At 34.4% G+C, this 16761-nt stretch overlaps 1 protein-coding gene across 2 annotated transcripts in view; it reads right to left on the reverse strand.

Annotated features, from left to right (window-relative positions):
- The window catches only part of LOC124630304 (vesicular glutamate transporter 1), a 52182-nt gene extending 37098 nt beyond the window's left edge, over positions 1-15084 (reverse strand). The window contains exon 1 of one of the 2 annotated variants that reach the window (XM_047164143.1): positions 14919-15084. In XM_047164143.1, coding sequence (XP_047020099.1) covers positions 14919-14974 — 56 coding nt within the window. In that variant the 5' untranslated portion in view covers positions 14975-15084. Of the gene's footprint in view, positions 1-12830; positions 13104-14918 lie in introns of those variants that run through there. The other variant, XM_047164142.1, reaches the window with a different exon arrangement.
- Between the last annotated feature and the right edge of the window lie 1677 nt (positions 15085-16761).

The following is a 16761-nucleotide window of genomic DNA, read 5'->3' on the forward strand; positions in this document are numbered from 1 at the left end:
AGAGATTATTGTTCCTATGTAAGCTTTACGTAACTTGTTCGGTAATAAAAGTTTGCTTTCATTCCGTAATTTGGACCCATTCACATAGCGGTTTCAGGCATTGTTTCAATTCGAATGTTAACTCTTGGAATTGACATCTAGCTTATTACATCGCATGCTTTACAAGTGACAGGTTGCCGACCTTGCCTTTATAAGTATACCAATAAAATAGACCCTTTGACAGAACCATAAGATAAAGGACATGCCCAAATAAAATGCCTGAGGATTCAATTATTTTCAATCCTCTTATGGTCAGTCACCAAAACTTGTCGGAACACCCCGACAGGTTTGCCGACAGCCACAGGTCATTGTACCATATCGCCGTAAGGCTTTTCGAAATTCAAGACCCCTGTTCAACATATATTCACCCATCGGTTACGGACTCTCAACAGACGTAGATAGATATTGTATACCAGGACTTCTGCCGTCTGCGTTGCCACCAACCTTTATTTATTTATTTTCCTCTCTTACAACTATCCTTACAGATTAAATCGAATTCGATAGTGTAACTTAATTCTATATATACATAATATACCTACTGGAAAACAATTGCACTTAATAAACCTACTTATTCTACCTACCTATTACCTATTGTTAATTCTATCCTAGGCTGTTTCTCTTTATCTTCTTTCACCGCATAATTACAATTTTTCCTGATCTTGCTCACCTTATCTTTCAAGCCATATTTAAAATATTCTAAGGCCCTATTAACCAGTGCCAAATCAGGAAATGTATTTACTTTAATATAAAGACCGTTTACTTATTTATTAAGTGAGTAGGAAATACTTTTAATACATAAAGTAATAGGAACTTGGCCTTTGTATTTTGTAATTATATTTTTTTCACATACATTCAGCAGTAGCTGACGGTAGTCGAAGATCGTGATAGGTTGTTTTTTTGTTGAATTTTAATATACTCGCACATACATGTATGGCTTATTTAATGAGCAACGGTTTCCTACAGAATTGGGTAAGTGACGTTTTGATTCGTTTGCGATATCCTGTAGATACCTGGTTGTTGCAAAATTTATGACGGTCTATCTATGATCTATTTATGCCAGCTCAGTTTCCCGGAAGAAAAGTTCAGTAAAACACCTGCGTCTTCTCATTAAATCATCTAAATATTTAATTTCAATGCTTTGATATTATCTATCATTATCATGACGTCAATGGTATCTTTATTTGTATAAATAAATATTTTTTTTGATAAACTTGTTATGTCTACACGTGCAGTCGTGCACCTGAAGGTTTTCGGTATTTTCGTTAGTAAACAAGAAATGGAAAGACCCGATTTAAATGTCTAATGGGCGATGTTATATTCTTAACTAAAACTGATTATTAAAGCCTTGATTGATTCGTTGCTCTAGCTCCAAATAAAAGAAAGTCGAAATTTTGTTAGGGCAACATCGACTACAAAACCAGTCTTATCGAAACGTTATCAATTCGTTATTAATCTCTACTAACGTACGATTTATTCAAATTACCATATTACCATAACATCAAACAGCCATACCCACTTTACATAGATAAATTATGTAAGAACTTGGTTCCCTTTCCGTCTGACACATGGAGAATAAAATGATTAGTGGACATGTCATAAAAATGCGGGTGTTCGGGGACAGTTACTGGCCACGCCCGCATACTACTTCTTTGGAACCAACCATCATCCTCCGAGCCTTTTCCCAAACTATTTGGGGTCGGCTTCCAGTCTAACCGGATTCAGCCGAGTACCAGTGCTTTACAAGAAGCGACAGCCTATCTGACCTCCTCAACCCAGTTACCCAGGCAACCCGATACCCCTTGGTTAGACTGGTGTCAGACTTACTGGCTTCTGACTACCCGTAACGACTGCCAAGGATGTTCAATGACAGCCGGGACCTACAGTTTAACGTGCCATCCGAAACACAGTCATTGATGTCTAAGATATACTTAGAAAGTACATACAAGCTTAGAAAAGTTGCATTGGTACCAACCAATTTAAAGAAAAAAAAAAACAAAAATCTTCGTATGGGAAGCATTGGTCAAACGTGCCGTACGTATTTGCCCTAGAAGAAGGCGCCTGATCTATCCGCCTTATGACATCTCCTTTCACGTTTCCTTCCTCCGTGCTCAAGCCTCGTCCAATGGGGGTACCCACCATGTTATTATAAATGATAACCAGCTTATTACCGTAACTGGCCGTGTCACAGCAATGGAAAATGAGGCAGTTTACGTACCAGATGTTCGATATTTCCTGATGTTGCATGCTCAAGGTTGAAATTGTGGAATGGTATTTTAATATGGGTGTTCGTACCTGTTCATTTTAAATAGGTATTATTTTTAGAGGTCCAAGGGATAAAGGTTGAGTGGTTCAGCTTTTTTTTGGTTTAATTTTTTCTCTACAAAAACAGGACCTACCCAGTAAGATGGTGATGTTCAGACGGTGTTTTCGAGTTATTTTTTTTTTATATCACAACTAATTCGAGACATGCTTATTAATTGCGACAAGTTTCAGAGTTCACTAAGCAGTGACAGTGTAAAATCTTGTTCAAAATAGTCAAATGTTTGTATGACCAAGCATACATTAGCATAGCACTTAATTTCTCTAGTATGCTAAGCCAGCTACCATGTTCAAATCAATTTTTCATACACCTATTTCGAGGTTAAGATTTTCACCGCATCATTAAATCGTTTTTCAGGCAAGGTTATGACGTCACAATTCTTCGCGTGTCTTTAACAATTCATAAATACAATTTTATTACATAAGTATGTTATTATGTTCTTGTTATCATTAAATACTTTGTAGAACAGTTTAGGATGTTAATTGATCCTGTCACGATTGAAGAAACACTTTTTTGCATACTAAGTTGTATTATGTGTTAACATTACACTGAAAACTCAATGTATACAGTGTCTATAGATAGTCAGCAGTGTAAAAAAAAATCGTGATAGGTACTTAAAAGTGTCTGGACAATGAAACACGAAGAGACTGGTAGAGTGGAAGCAACATAGAACTTGTGTCGCAATTTCTGCGGAAGTCTGAGTGAGTCTAAGTGGTTTTTGTGTTGTGCAATAAATGCACGGATCTCATACATGACTGGCGATTATTATATGAAGATGAATTTTAAAAGTGAGGTCATCATAGACGTGATCGTGTGTCAACGACCCAAGCTATGCCAAAATGGCGGAGCCAAAGAGGATTGAGGATTGAATGTAAGTTTGCAAATTGAAAAAATAGCAAAGAGCGTAGAAATAGATCTTTCTAGAACGTACAAGTTGAAAATAATGAGCAGGTAAATCCAATGTTGGCAGAGTGTATCATCAGCTAATTTAATGTCTGTATGGGTACTCAAACACCACTTGATTTAAAGTGGGACTCATTCTGAAGCTGATACCTATCACTTTAAGTATTGTAGTGCTAAAAGTACTTGAAGTATACATTGCATTCAAGAAGGCTCACGAGACCATGTTATGGCTCAGGTAATAATGAGTAATAACTTAGTCCAACTCCAAATATGACGTATGTACGTTTGCTGGTAATAAGACAACTCCCTAAAGACCCCGTTGAGAAAAAATGGGAGAAAAACGAAAAAATAACGAAGTTAGTTAAACGCAACAGTAACTTTGGTATATAGCATGTTATTTAATTACTGCGCTCATGAGAGTTTAAACTAGTAGAAGGTGGTTAGGGAATACTTCGAGAATGACGTTGTTATGAATTTTCAGTCCCAACGCGAACATGTTTGTTTTTCGTTTAAATTGTTTTTAGTGGAGTGCTAATAGTGCTATCGTGTTAGTAGGAGCATAATAGGATAGTTTCATTTTTCCAATCCTCGTTCAGATCAATGCTCGGTGTCTTATAGAACTTTTCAGAAATAAATATACCTACTTATTAATGTAATTATAAGTATGAGAAAATTTTTATTGTGATTCAGGAATTAGACCCACCAGGATGCGATTAAAATTACATGCCTAGTATTTACATCCTTTTCAATTTTTTACCTACACACATGGGAACTACCGACATTGTATAAAAACTCATCAATTTAATGAAGATAATATTGGCTAAGGTGCAAATGCTAATCAGCGACCGTGAACAATGAAAATCTAAATATAGCCACTGACTTAAAATACGAACACTTCACAAGATTAAATGGCGAACCCTAAAAAGGTTAGTTGTAATTGCAGACCTGGCAACACATTACCGTTATTCTGAATTTTAATATGAAAGTTAAGGATGTTACATGCTTGAAAACCACTATTTGACCACACGCAGATTCAAAACTAGGTTATTCTGAAGTGGTTAGTCATGAAAATGGTATTAATTTACTAGGTGAATATTTTACTAACATCGGTATGAAATACCAACGAGTCTAGAATTTTATTGGAGACTGAATTCAGCTGCATACATTAACGATTAGAATGGAATGGAATGTCGGCGGTTACACGCAGGCTTGACGAGACTCTTGTAACTGATATGAATCACTATAAAAAGTACATAACTATACATACATTTTCACTCTTCTAGAAAGAGGCTGTCTAGTGTCTACTTCACACAATTAATTTCTTATCGCCAGAGGTGACGCATGCTACTTGACTTCTGTTAAAATTAATTCAAGTCCGTGGGTATGTATCCATATTTAAGTAACAGCTAAGGTTAGACCTATCTTCGTACTAGCACCATATACGGAAAAGTTTATAATGATAGTTCATCTCTCAGATTTCCATGTTAATATGATGTAGGTGAGCATGGTAAACTTTATAGGAGTTTTTTTTTACTCTTGGACTCATGTTCTTGAAATAAAATCATCCAGCTATACTTCTAAGTTTTCAGTGTTATCATTTTATTTTCTTCAACGACGTTAGTCTTCCATAGTTTTCTCTAACATATTCGTAGCATGTGCAAACACAATTCAGTCAGGGTCTTGAACGGACGTCCAATAAATCTTTATTGCAAAGGGTAAGTCGCGAACCGTGTACTGCTGTGTTTATGACGACTTGATACTTTATAGAGGAGAATTCATATTAAAAAAAAATATTTTTCTTAAGGGAGTAACTCCTGTAAATCAGCTCGATATTTTATGGGTAACATTGCCATAGACAGGTATTTATGGATTTTTTGCAAAGTAAAAATTTAACTTCTTCGAATGAATTAAACGCTTCGGGAATTTTAAGACAATCTTCAAGTTTTGGTGATTGTTTAGTGGAAATTGATGACGATTAACTATCCGTTGCATGATTTCAGGCATCATGATATCTCTACATGATAGTCATTCATCTTCACTTAGGTATCCCGGACTGAATTCTTTGGACCAGTAGACCACATGGATAAGTCGAAGCATTAAGGTTTTTTGGGACTTCAATTGTGATTACTATGTTGTTAATATAAGTTTTTGATGTTTTCCTTGAAAATTCGTCATTGAAACTTAACATGTCGACATTGCCGGAGGAAAAAAATATTTACTTATTTATACAGAGTATTTACATCCTGAGTAGTAATATTATTCCGTTATATAACAGTGATAACTAGAGTGGAACCACTGTGAAGGTCACTAATCTTTGTTTGTTTAAATAATAAATGAATTTCCTTTTATATGTTTTCTTCGCTGACTTGTATTGGTGTCTGGGCAGTTACTTTTTTAACCGACTTCCCAAAAAGGAGGAGGTTATCAATTCGGCCGGTATGTTTTTTTTTTTCTATGTATGTACATCGATTACTCCGAGGTTTATAGACCGATTTACGTGATTCTTTTTTTGGAGTTCAAAGTCTGAGTATAGGTATATCAGGTAAGGCACGTAAGGGGTATGTTCTGTCATGACGTCTGGAAAAGTACAATACCATAGATCATCCATAGGTGGTAGACTGATGGAATCTGCTTCGCCTTTGGTATGCAGAGATACCTTGCCTGTAATATTGCGAATGGTCTTTGTAATTAATGCAGTGCAGGTGCTCACAGGCTATGGTGGTTACATACTCTTGGGTCTTATTTGGCTTTTGTCTTTCGTATAAAAGCCTTAGCGAATACTGGTAATTCCTTGTTATAGATGACTTATATTTTTCGTTCAGAGCTGAAATTAAAACAACTGCCCTGCGCCGTACTCCTTTCAGGAATTTAATCTACCTGAATGTCAGTTACAAACAACAAAATTAATTGTAAGTAACAAATCTAATAAGTAATAATAACAAAGCCATACGTAGAAATGGGCAATATCCAATTTACTTATTGAATTACAGTATTTGTTTAGGAAGGAGCGTTTCCTTGGCATTCGACACTGCTACGTCTGAAATACGAACAAAAACTTGAAGAAGAATGCTTCGGTTACAAAAACCTTTGAATAAGGTAACCTTGACTTCTAAAAAATAAACAGAGGAAAACCGCGATTCTGTACAAAGTATCGAGACTCATCGGGTGTTAGTATTCCGAGGAAGTTTTTTTATATGATTATTCGTTCCAGTTGGTGCATTGCACATGTAAATAATGGCATGAGTTACATTTGTTGTACTGTATTTTTATGCAGACTGTCCTTTGAAATAATAGGAACATTTTTAACCGACTTCTCAAAATGGAGAAGGCTCTAAATTCGTTTGTATTTTTTACAGTGGACCACTACCACACACGTTTTTTCATTACGTCACTAGTATTATTTAACATAGAAACATAGAAATAAGTGTTTAACATAGAAACAAAAATTTTGGGCGGTTTTTATAAAAGTTCGAATAACAAGGTATTCCAAGAAAAAATCGCCATGAGGCATGTCTAACCTTTGGTCTATAAGGCCCCTATGTATTATCTTAGTGTTGATCTAAACGAGTCGTCGGCCAGTCGGTGGTAGACAGTTATTGCGAAACGTGACTTTATATTTGGTTGTTTTAGTTAACATTATACCATTGTTTATTATACATTTTAGCTAATTCGCCAAAAAACAACTTCTCCTTGATGATCTGGCAAGCGATAAAAATGTATTTCAAAACTATCTAGTTTTACGGATGAGTACCGAGCTACATTTGAGTCTGCAACATAGTGTATGTACTAAAGTATACATTTGTATGCACTTTGTAGTACCGAGAAAGTATACGATTCCCTCAATTAATGCAACAGTTATGAGAGTCATACAAATTTGCAGAACTGCTTTTAAGAGATCGATCGAACATATAGTTCCAGGAGTTACAATGTTCTAGAGCTGACCTAATTTTATTTTAATAAAATACTCAAGAAACATACCTTCGTGCGCAGTAAGTTTTATCAACATATTTTATTAATGAAGTGTGAAGCATCGAAGTACATACAAAATTCCTACATGTTAAATAAAAACGTGCCGTTGATAAATATTTAAATAAATACATAATTATGTAATTTGTGTACCCAAGCGGTGTTGGTTCAGTTCACGTATTGTCTGTTTATCGAGGTTCGATAATTGATCGTAGAACGTGACATAATAATTTATTATGAGAAGTGGACTGGAAGTCTAGTAAGTTATTTTTAACAGACTTCAGAAAAAAGAAGAAGCTATTTAGCTTTAAAATACATGAAGCTTTCGTAGGGTTACTCAATTCTCAATTCTCAATTCTTTATTGCATACCATAATGTATTACAGGTTGTTGGTAGGTTATAGATATTAGTCACAATTATGGACCCTGTCGGGCACAAGCAATCAATAGTAGGAGAGAGGAGGAAGAGCACTGTGTGTTTAAATTCTAGTATTTAAGTATGTAGTTAGTAGTTTGAAGTTTTTTTTTTTTTTTTTTTTTTTTTTTTTTTTTTAATATATATATATAATTATTAGGTTTTCTAATGGGACGGTTTACATTTTTTTTTTTTTTATTTGTTTATATAAGTATGTATGTAGATGTGTAATAGTGTATAGTTTTTATTTCTCATTTAGATATTCGTTTATACTATAGTAGCATTTGCGTATAAGGAAATCATTTAGTTTATTGGTAAAAATGGTATTTTTATTTAAATTTCTTATTTTTTCCGGTAGTTTATTATATATTTTGACAGTAAATTTTGACAAATTTTGACAGTGCGACAAATTATAGAGAAGTCCAGGGAATTCAACAAGCCCGTCTACATATGCTTTGTGGACTTCTCTAAGGCGTTCGACTCTGTCAAATGGCCCAAACTCTGGGAAACGCTGGCGGCGATGGGTGTTCCAAAACACCTGATACATCTCCTACGAAGACTATACGAGGATGGCACAGCCTCAGTACGTGCAGACGACATTCAGTCTGATCTGTTTCACCCCAGCGCCGGAGTCCGTCAGGGATGTATTATTTCTCCTCTACTGTTCAATGTGTACACAGAGCTCATAATGAGGATCGCACTAGAAGACTGGGCAGACGGTGTTTCGATCGGTGGTTTGAAGATCTCCAACCTGCGATATGCAGACGATACCACTTTGTTCGCCACCAGTACCCAACACATGGAAGAGCTTCTTGGCAAGATGGCACAGGTTAGTCTTGAGTTCGGACTTAAGATAAACCGGAATAAAACAAAAATGATGATTGTCGACCGCATGAATAACAATTCTCCAGAAATTACAAAAATTGCAAATTGTGATGTGGTGCAATCGTACATTTATCTGGGAGCCTTAATAACGAACAACGGTGGATGTATCGACGAAATCAAAAGGCGTATGGCGATCTCCAGATCTGCAATGGACAAGCTGAGGAAAATATGGAGGAATCGCAACATTTTTAGAGCCACAAAGATCCGACTAGTACGGACACTCGTATTCCCCATATTCCTGTATGCCGCAGAAACGTGGACCGTTCGGGAGGTAGAGAGGAAGAAGATAGACGCCCTAGAGATGTGGTGCTGGAGAAGAATGCTCGGAGTATCGTGGACTGAATTTCGTACCAACGAATCTATACTTCGAGAACTAGGCATCAAGCAACGTCTATCGTCTTTGGTACAGTCTCGTATCCTCAGCTATTTTGGTCACGTATGCCGCCGAGGGGAGGTGGCTATTGAGCGACTTGTGGTTCAGGGCAGGGTTGAGGGTACCAGGCCACGAGGAAGATCGCCTATGAGGTGGACTGACCAGATAAAAGCGGCAGTAAATGGCTCATCGTCACTTTACGAATGCACGAGGAAGGCGGCCATCAGAGAGGAGTGGCGGCGGGTTGTTAAGCTTGCCACCAACACCTGAAGTGATGACCACGACCACTCTGTCAAGAGTGATAACGACAAAGAAAGAAAAAAAGAATTATATATTTTAATGGACATGACAAAAGTACTATCAGAGTGCATTTTTAGACGCGACGTTGGTAAATTTAGCCTATTTTTATGCCTTAAAGAAATTTTTGTTTGTATGTCCTCTCTTTTTGTGAAGAATTCCGGGTACATACGCACGAACTTACAAATTTCAAATATATAGAGGCAGGGTAGGGATAAGATTTTGAGTTCCTGAAAGTAAGGTTTGCAACTGTCGGTGTCTTCAATATTTACTAATATTCTAATTAGTTTTTTTTGTAGGGTGAATAGCGTGGGCGCGTCTGTACTGTTTCCCCATAGGATAACACCATATTTGAGCCAAGCGTAAGCATATGCGTAATATGTTGTTAGTGCGGTTTTGAGGTCTGTGGTTTTTTTGATTTCGCGGAGGGCGTAAGAAAATTTGGATAATTTTGCTCTTATTTTCTGGACGTGTGACTTCCAATTTATGTGTGTGTCAATGTTTAGGCCTAGTAGAGTGAATGTATCGACTATTTCTAATTTATTATTTCTAAATGTAAAGTTAATATTTATGGGAAGTTTTTGCCGAGGGTAGAATGGAATTATTTTGGTTTTGCTGAAGTTAATTTCTAAGTTATGATCTGTCATCCAATTTATTGTTGTATCTAATATAGAATTTAATTTGTCATTTATGTTTGCGTTATTTTCGCACGACGTAAGTATAGATATGTCGTCTGCGAACAGAACACATGGCTCGTTTATGTTATTAGGAAGGTCATTTATATAAACTAAAAATAGGAAACATCCTATTACGCTTCCCTGTGGTATTGACGCGGAGATTTGGTTTTTATCAGATCTAATTAATTCTATTTCATTTTTGTTAATATTGTAATGTTCTATTTCTACTATTTGTTCCCTGTGTTTTAAATAAGATACGAACCAGTCATAACATTTACCACGGAGTCCTATATTATAAAGTTTTTTTAATAAGATGTCAAATTGCACTTTGTCGTATGCTTTTGTCATATCCAGTAGAAGTCCTATCGCGTATTTTTTATCATTTAAGGTGTCAAGAGCTTTTTGTATGTATTTATAAACAGCCAAAATAGTGGAGCGGTTTCTACGGAAACCGTTTTGGCAGTCATTAAATATATTGAATTTTTCACAAAACGCATAAACTCTGTTACACATCGCTTTTTCAAATATTTTAGAAGCTGTCGGTAAGAGGGCAATAGGGCGGTAGTTATTCGGGTCGGTTTTAGAATTCTTTTTGTGAATAGGTTTTACAAGAGCTATTTTTAAGAGATTGGGAAATGTACCTTCTTCAAATGATTGGTGTAATAGTTTATAAAATGGTAAGGTTAATTCATCTGCACATTTTCTTAGTAATGTAGGCGGTAATTCATCAATTCCGTGACTTTTTTTATTTTTTAAATTTTTAAGTAATTTGTTTACCTCATAAGGATCTATTGGACTGAGGAAGATTGTATTCTCTGTAGTGTTCACTAAAGTAGCTGTTTTCAATTTGTCAGTTGGGTTTTTCTTAGCTTCTCCGATAGAAGCAAAAAAATTATTAAATATGTTTGCTACTTCTTTAGGTTCAGAGGTTACACCATTATGCGTTTGGAGGTTTATGTTGCATTTATCACTTGGTATTTTTTTATTTGTACGTTCATTTATTATGCTCCACATTGTTTTTACTTTGTTGTTAGATTTAGTCATTTTATTTTTATAATGTAATTTTTTTGCTGTAGTTACTGTTTTCTTTAAGGTTTTTTCATATTTTTTATAATATTTTGTCAGTATAGGATTTTTTGTTTTAGTTGTTATTATTTTTAATAGTCTTTTATTTTTACACGATATTTTTATGCCTACAGTGAGCCAGTATTTTTTATATTTTAGTTTTAACTTTAATTTTCTTAGTGGTATAGTTTCATTCAGTGTTTTAATAAGTATGTTATTAAAAGCTTCATAATTACTGTTTATATCTTTTTCAGTTATAATGATTTCATTCCAGTTTATATCTTGTAATTTCGATTTAAATTTTAAGATATTTGTGTGATTGTAAAATCTTTTCTTTACGGACCAGGCAATTTTCTTAGTTTGTGCAGGTAAATTTAAGTGTAAGATGGTACTATTATGATCTGAAAATCCTAGCTCCTCTACAGTTGCACACATATTTTTAAATCGGAAGTTTGTAAATATTAAATCTAAACATGTAGTTGTATTTGAAGTTATACGCGTCGCGCTTTTTACGTGTTGGACAAATTTATATTCTTGCATTAAATTTATGAATTGGTTCGATTTCAGGTTGTCTAATAGTATGTTAATATTGAAGTCACCTCCTATAATTATATTTAGTTTAGAACATTTGTTATTTAAATAATTTAGAATTAGTTTAAGTTGCTGATAGAAAACTCTATTGTAGTAGTAGTATCTATGTAGGTAGTAGGTACCTATTTTCTATTCTATTCTATTTTTGTTTCTGGCAATCTGTGCCGTCGGTGCCACTGTCAAGTGATACGAGAAGCAAGTAGGGGAATGATAATTTAAAAAAAGGAAGGAGGGAATAAAACTTCAAAAAAAAAAACAGAATGTTTCAAAGTGACTGACAAAAACTAGGGTTCTGTGATAACAATAATGGAATCAGTTGAATGATAAGAAAAATGCTTTAACTGATCTATTGTTCTAGATTTTTTATTAGACTTCGTAAGCTAAGACAATAGCTAATACCTATGGCCTACTGCGAAATAAAAAATATGTTAGTGCACAATACCTACCTGCCTAGGCACCATATTTTTTTGTATCTATGTTGGTAAGGTCCCACTGTCATGGGCATGCATGATAAGTATTAGGAAGTACCTAGGGTCTTTTCAAAATATTCTATACTGAAAGTTTGCTCCCAATTTTTTTTAAGATTTATTAAATAAAATCTTATTAAATTAGGTACCTACTTACAGCCATTCTTAATAATGCGCTATTTGGGTATAGTTTAAGCACACGCACATGTAGGTAATATACTCTTTTATTAAGTGGAGTGCCTATTCTGAATAGGTACCCACTTACGGTAATGTACCTATGTTATGATATTATCATTATGATGGTGGATTAACTTACAGTATTAAATATTTCTCGTTATGCCTACTGTAGGTTTATCCCACGTGAATAGTATAGGAACAATTTATGTGGATGATAGTTCCTATAATAAATAACAGAATTCCATCATTCATTCAACATCATCCTTCAAACAGTAAATTCAAGAAAAAACTGAACTTATCAACTGTTATAAAATATGAATAAAATCCAACGTTTTAAATGAAATTAATCTCGGAGAACTAAAAATAACCGTCAATTATTTTAATCGCAGTTATAGCGGCCATTTAAAACTTAATACTATGGAACTATCGATCATCTAAATTGGCAAACGTACCGGAACATTTTTTTCATGACACGTATAATGCAGGCATATGCCGAACAGCATTCTTCTAACACCCAACCGTCTAGCAAACGAAAATAGACTTTAAGTTAACGCAATATGGCGATAAAATAAATCACCAAATGTAAGTAGCACCGGCGACATCCGTTGGTAATTTCAAACAATTGCATGTTTTCGCAATAAACATTATAAACTAACCTTTGTGTGCTGTTATAGAACATTGCAGCCTGCCTTTTCATATCGTCCGATACTGTATTGTCTTCATTCATTTTCACAACACTGAATTCACTGGTTTTCGGCAACGGGGTCACTACACCATAAAACGGTTGAGATTTGAAAAGCGACTTTATCGTAACGATCTAAGGTCGAGTTTTCTTTGTTTAGGTTCAAAGGTGAACGTCGGTTGGTATTTGGAGGCCGGCAAGTCAGCGTTCGACGCCCGCGCCTCTCACTGTGGACTGACACGACAATCAACTTAGATCGCCCACTCACGCGGCCTGCACCCCCCACTTATGTACAGTTCCATTGTATGCCACGATACGGCGAGCTCGTAATCAAATAATAGCACTTTGGTATGCTGCGTGACATAACTTTTGTCAATGGAGGAAACAAACGTAAATAAATAACTCCTGTAGCTTGTATTAATAAGACAATTGAGGGTACTTTAATTAATTTTTTTCTTTTTAATAAAAGTAGCAGGCACTACACAAAATTCAGTTTTCTGATTACTGACAGAATATTAAGAGCTTACATAGGTCCATAATCGTAATGCACAGTGTTATATGTCTGAAGATACTACTTAAACTGGGTAAGAATACTTTTATTTGAGCTTAATTCTTGAATTTTAAAGGCTAATGATTATTTTACTTTTTCATTTAACAAATAAAGTCATAATTTATTACATGTATGTAATGGACACAAACTTTAATCAGAAAACGGAGAGCCAGGTAGTTTTGTTAGCCATATTCACAGTGATAACTTGTACAAACGCTACTCTATCTCTGCAAGTTTGTTCTATAATTGTGACACATTGTGCACATACATAAAAAAATTGTACCTACCTACTTAGTGTAGTATGAATGTAAAAATACATGTACCTAACTAGTGTTTTGTACAGCTGGGAAAGTAAAAGTGGATACCACTTGAATTAGTATTTTATCAATGGTAGATGTTAGATTGGGTGTTGCATTTTTAGGTTTGTAATATATTTTGAATTTATTTAAATAAATTAGCTATTATTGAGATAAGAAATTATGTATTGTTTTGTGATATCTGTTATTATTGAATGTGAGTCGTTGCATACTTTATTGTGGCCTTTTAATAATAGTATGCTTTGATACCTATTCTTATTATTGAGTTTGATGATACCTAATGCATTTATATAAAGCTAAGACGACCCACTGACCAAAATTAGTTTATAAATGTGATACACTATGCTTCCTAAAAATCTCAGAACAAAATTAACCATTGTAAATTGTAGAAAAAATAGATGCTCAAAATATTATTTAAAAAGATGATAAAAATTTCACGCATATAATCTTAACTGTGTAGTTATACAATATTGTTTGAGGTTATTGTGACTTAACTATTACTTGTATTTAACTTCAACAATAAAAAAAAAAACATTCTTATTTAGTAGAGAAACTTGGGATGCCATTTTATTTTATAGCCCGTGCCGTTTTTGTACCGCAGTTAACATAACAATTTAATGATACAGTTTTATAACTATTATGTGTGAGCATTGTACCATGAAATCCCATGTGGTTAACCAAGTTGGTATCTAGTAACACTATGCAAATGTTTTTGCTTGAAATGTGTGAATCATATAGTTAACATAATATGTTATATTTAAGGAAATATAAAATGTTACTTAACACAAATTACGCATTTAATAGGTATAACAGTTAGTAAGTAACTCAGTGGATACCTACAGGATAATAAAACGGTGATTGAGTCCGACCCACTTCATAGAAACATTTAAAAAGTCAAATAAAATACTTTGACTGTTAAACATCCTCGATACTAATACTGAACATTTATTATAGCAGCCCTGGCACAGCTTTTGTGAAAACATTTATAATTACGATCACCTACTTATATGTAGATGTTAACGTAAATATATTATGGCAAAACAATAGAGGAGTAAAATGTTTTTAATTAAATAAAACTTACTAAAATGTTTCGAACACGATATTCTATGTTTTAAATCTCAGCATTCTATTTTCAAAATTATTAAGTGGAATATCAAATGTAGAAGAATAATAATATCGAATTGATTATACTCACTCGTTTCCCGTCCATAATGGAGTGTAAGTGTAATCATAATCTTGTTTATTGGCCATTTTAACTAAAATCCTTCACTTCACATTCAACAAATATTAGAAAACACTTTTTGTAAACAGAATTTGTGAATCAACAAATAAATAAACAATTTTGAAAGTTTGTTGCAATTTGACGTAATGACAGTTCTGCGTGGTGTTGCCAGTTTCGAAAATAAGCGGAAACGTTCCTAATCGCGCATTAATTGTCTATTTTTATTTGAAAAATTAAACAAAGCAATAGTGTGAAGGAAATAATATTATTGTTTTGTATTTTTCTAGAAGCTTACAGTTATCATTACAATCTTTTATAGTATTAATATGTTTGGATTTTATTGACACGATTCATGTGCCTAAAAAGTACGTATCCACACTGTTAAGTTTTGCTTGAACTAATTGTGTAGGCACTAACGAGAGTTACCTATTTGAATCCTTTGCTTTTTTAAATATTATGTTATTGCGGAATATTTATGTAATGCTATTATCATTTGCTATTAATTTGCTATGCATTTGCTATTAACATTTGGCATGTTCTTTAGTTTGTAGGACGTCATGTAACTACAAAAAAAATCGATGAATTAATTTCGCCATCATTATGTTAACAATAATCGATTGGATACATAGGGACCTTCTCCTCCACGCGTCTACACTACCCATACGTGGAATAGTACAATATCACTACAAAGAACTCATTTATGGAAAAATAACTGACCTCCTCCTGACCTTATTGGATTTCCCAAAGCCTACTGAAGTAGAAAGATTTTTGGCGGAAAAAATGGCAAAATCAACAATATGTCCAATACGTGTCGCCCTGTGAGCTCAGTATGTGGGTGACCCAATTTTTCCACAAGTTATTACCCAACTTATTATGGGGAGTCATGCCGTTGCATTCTACAGGGATTTCGTGAGAGCGGGCAAGCACTTTTTGTTGAAGAATCAATTGGCTTGTTTGAGGGACATTGATATCGCACCATCAAATATTTTATGGACGGATTTATTGTTCTTTGGACTAGGACTTTTTTGGTTTTTATTGCAGCGGAGTAAGCATGTAAATAGGGAGATTACTTTTTGGTCCTTGCATCAAAATTGGTGATTAAATATCCATATTATTATCTAACTAACAAGTTTCAAAACACACAGTAACGTGTACCTACCCGAAAAAGTTCTATAAGAAAAAAAAAACCTACTGATGAAACTGAATTCGGTCACATTTATCTGTCTCTAGAGTTATCATCATAATGACTTCATTCCGCCATTTTGGGATGACAACACCAAAATGCATTCCCAATCCGTCTGCCAATATGATTGATTGATGGAACTGTCCCTGGAAATCCTCACTAGATTGCTGGCTTCAGTAAGGTTCATATGGGAATGACGCGACGAACAATTTTGAATTTATCTATAGGTACTAGTACTTACTTCTATACATATGTAGGTACAGAATAACAAAGAGGAAACATTTTTTTTATTTGTACTCTAAAGGCTCCGAAATTACTGAACCAATTTGAAAAATTCTTTCATTGATTTGAAGGTACACTTATACCGAGTAATATAGGCTATATTTTATCCCGGTACAGGCAATAGTTCCCACGGGACGCGAGTAAAACCGCGGGAAAGCGGCTAGTGATATGATAAAAACACATTTCAACTATAGTTCGGCCATTCAGAGAATGCGTTCCTGACACGTCGCGATTGAACTGACGACGTAATAACATTCATTGATTATTGATATAATAATGTTGTTTTAATGCTCCTCAATTGTTAAAACGGTAAACAACCAGCAAAAATATTTTTATCGTAACTGCAACGCC

The sequence above is a fragment of the Helicoverpa zea genome, chromosome 5 (genome assembly GCF_022581195.2).
Source record: "Helicoverpa zea isolate HzStark_Cry1AcR chromosome 5, ilHelZeax1.1, whole genome shotgun sequence".
Classification (NCBI taxonomy): domain Eukaryota; kingdom Metazoa; phylum Arthropoda; class Insecta; order Lepidoptera; family Noctuidae; genus Helicoverpa; species Helicoverpa zea.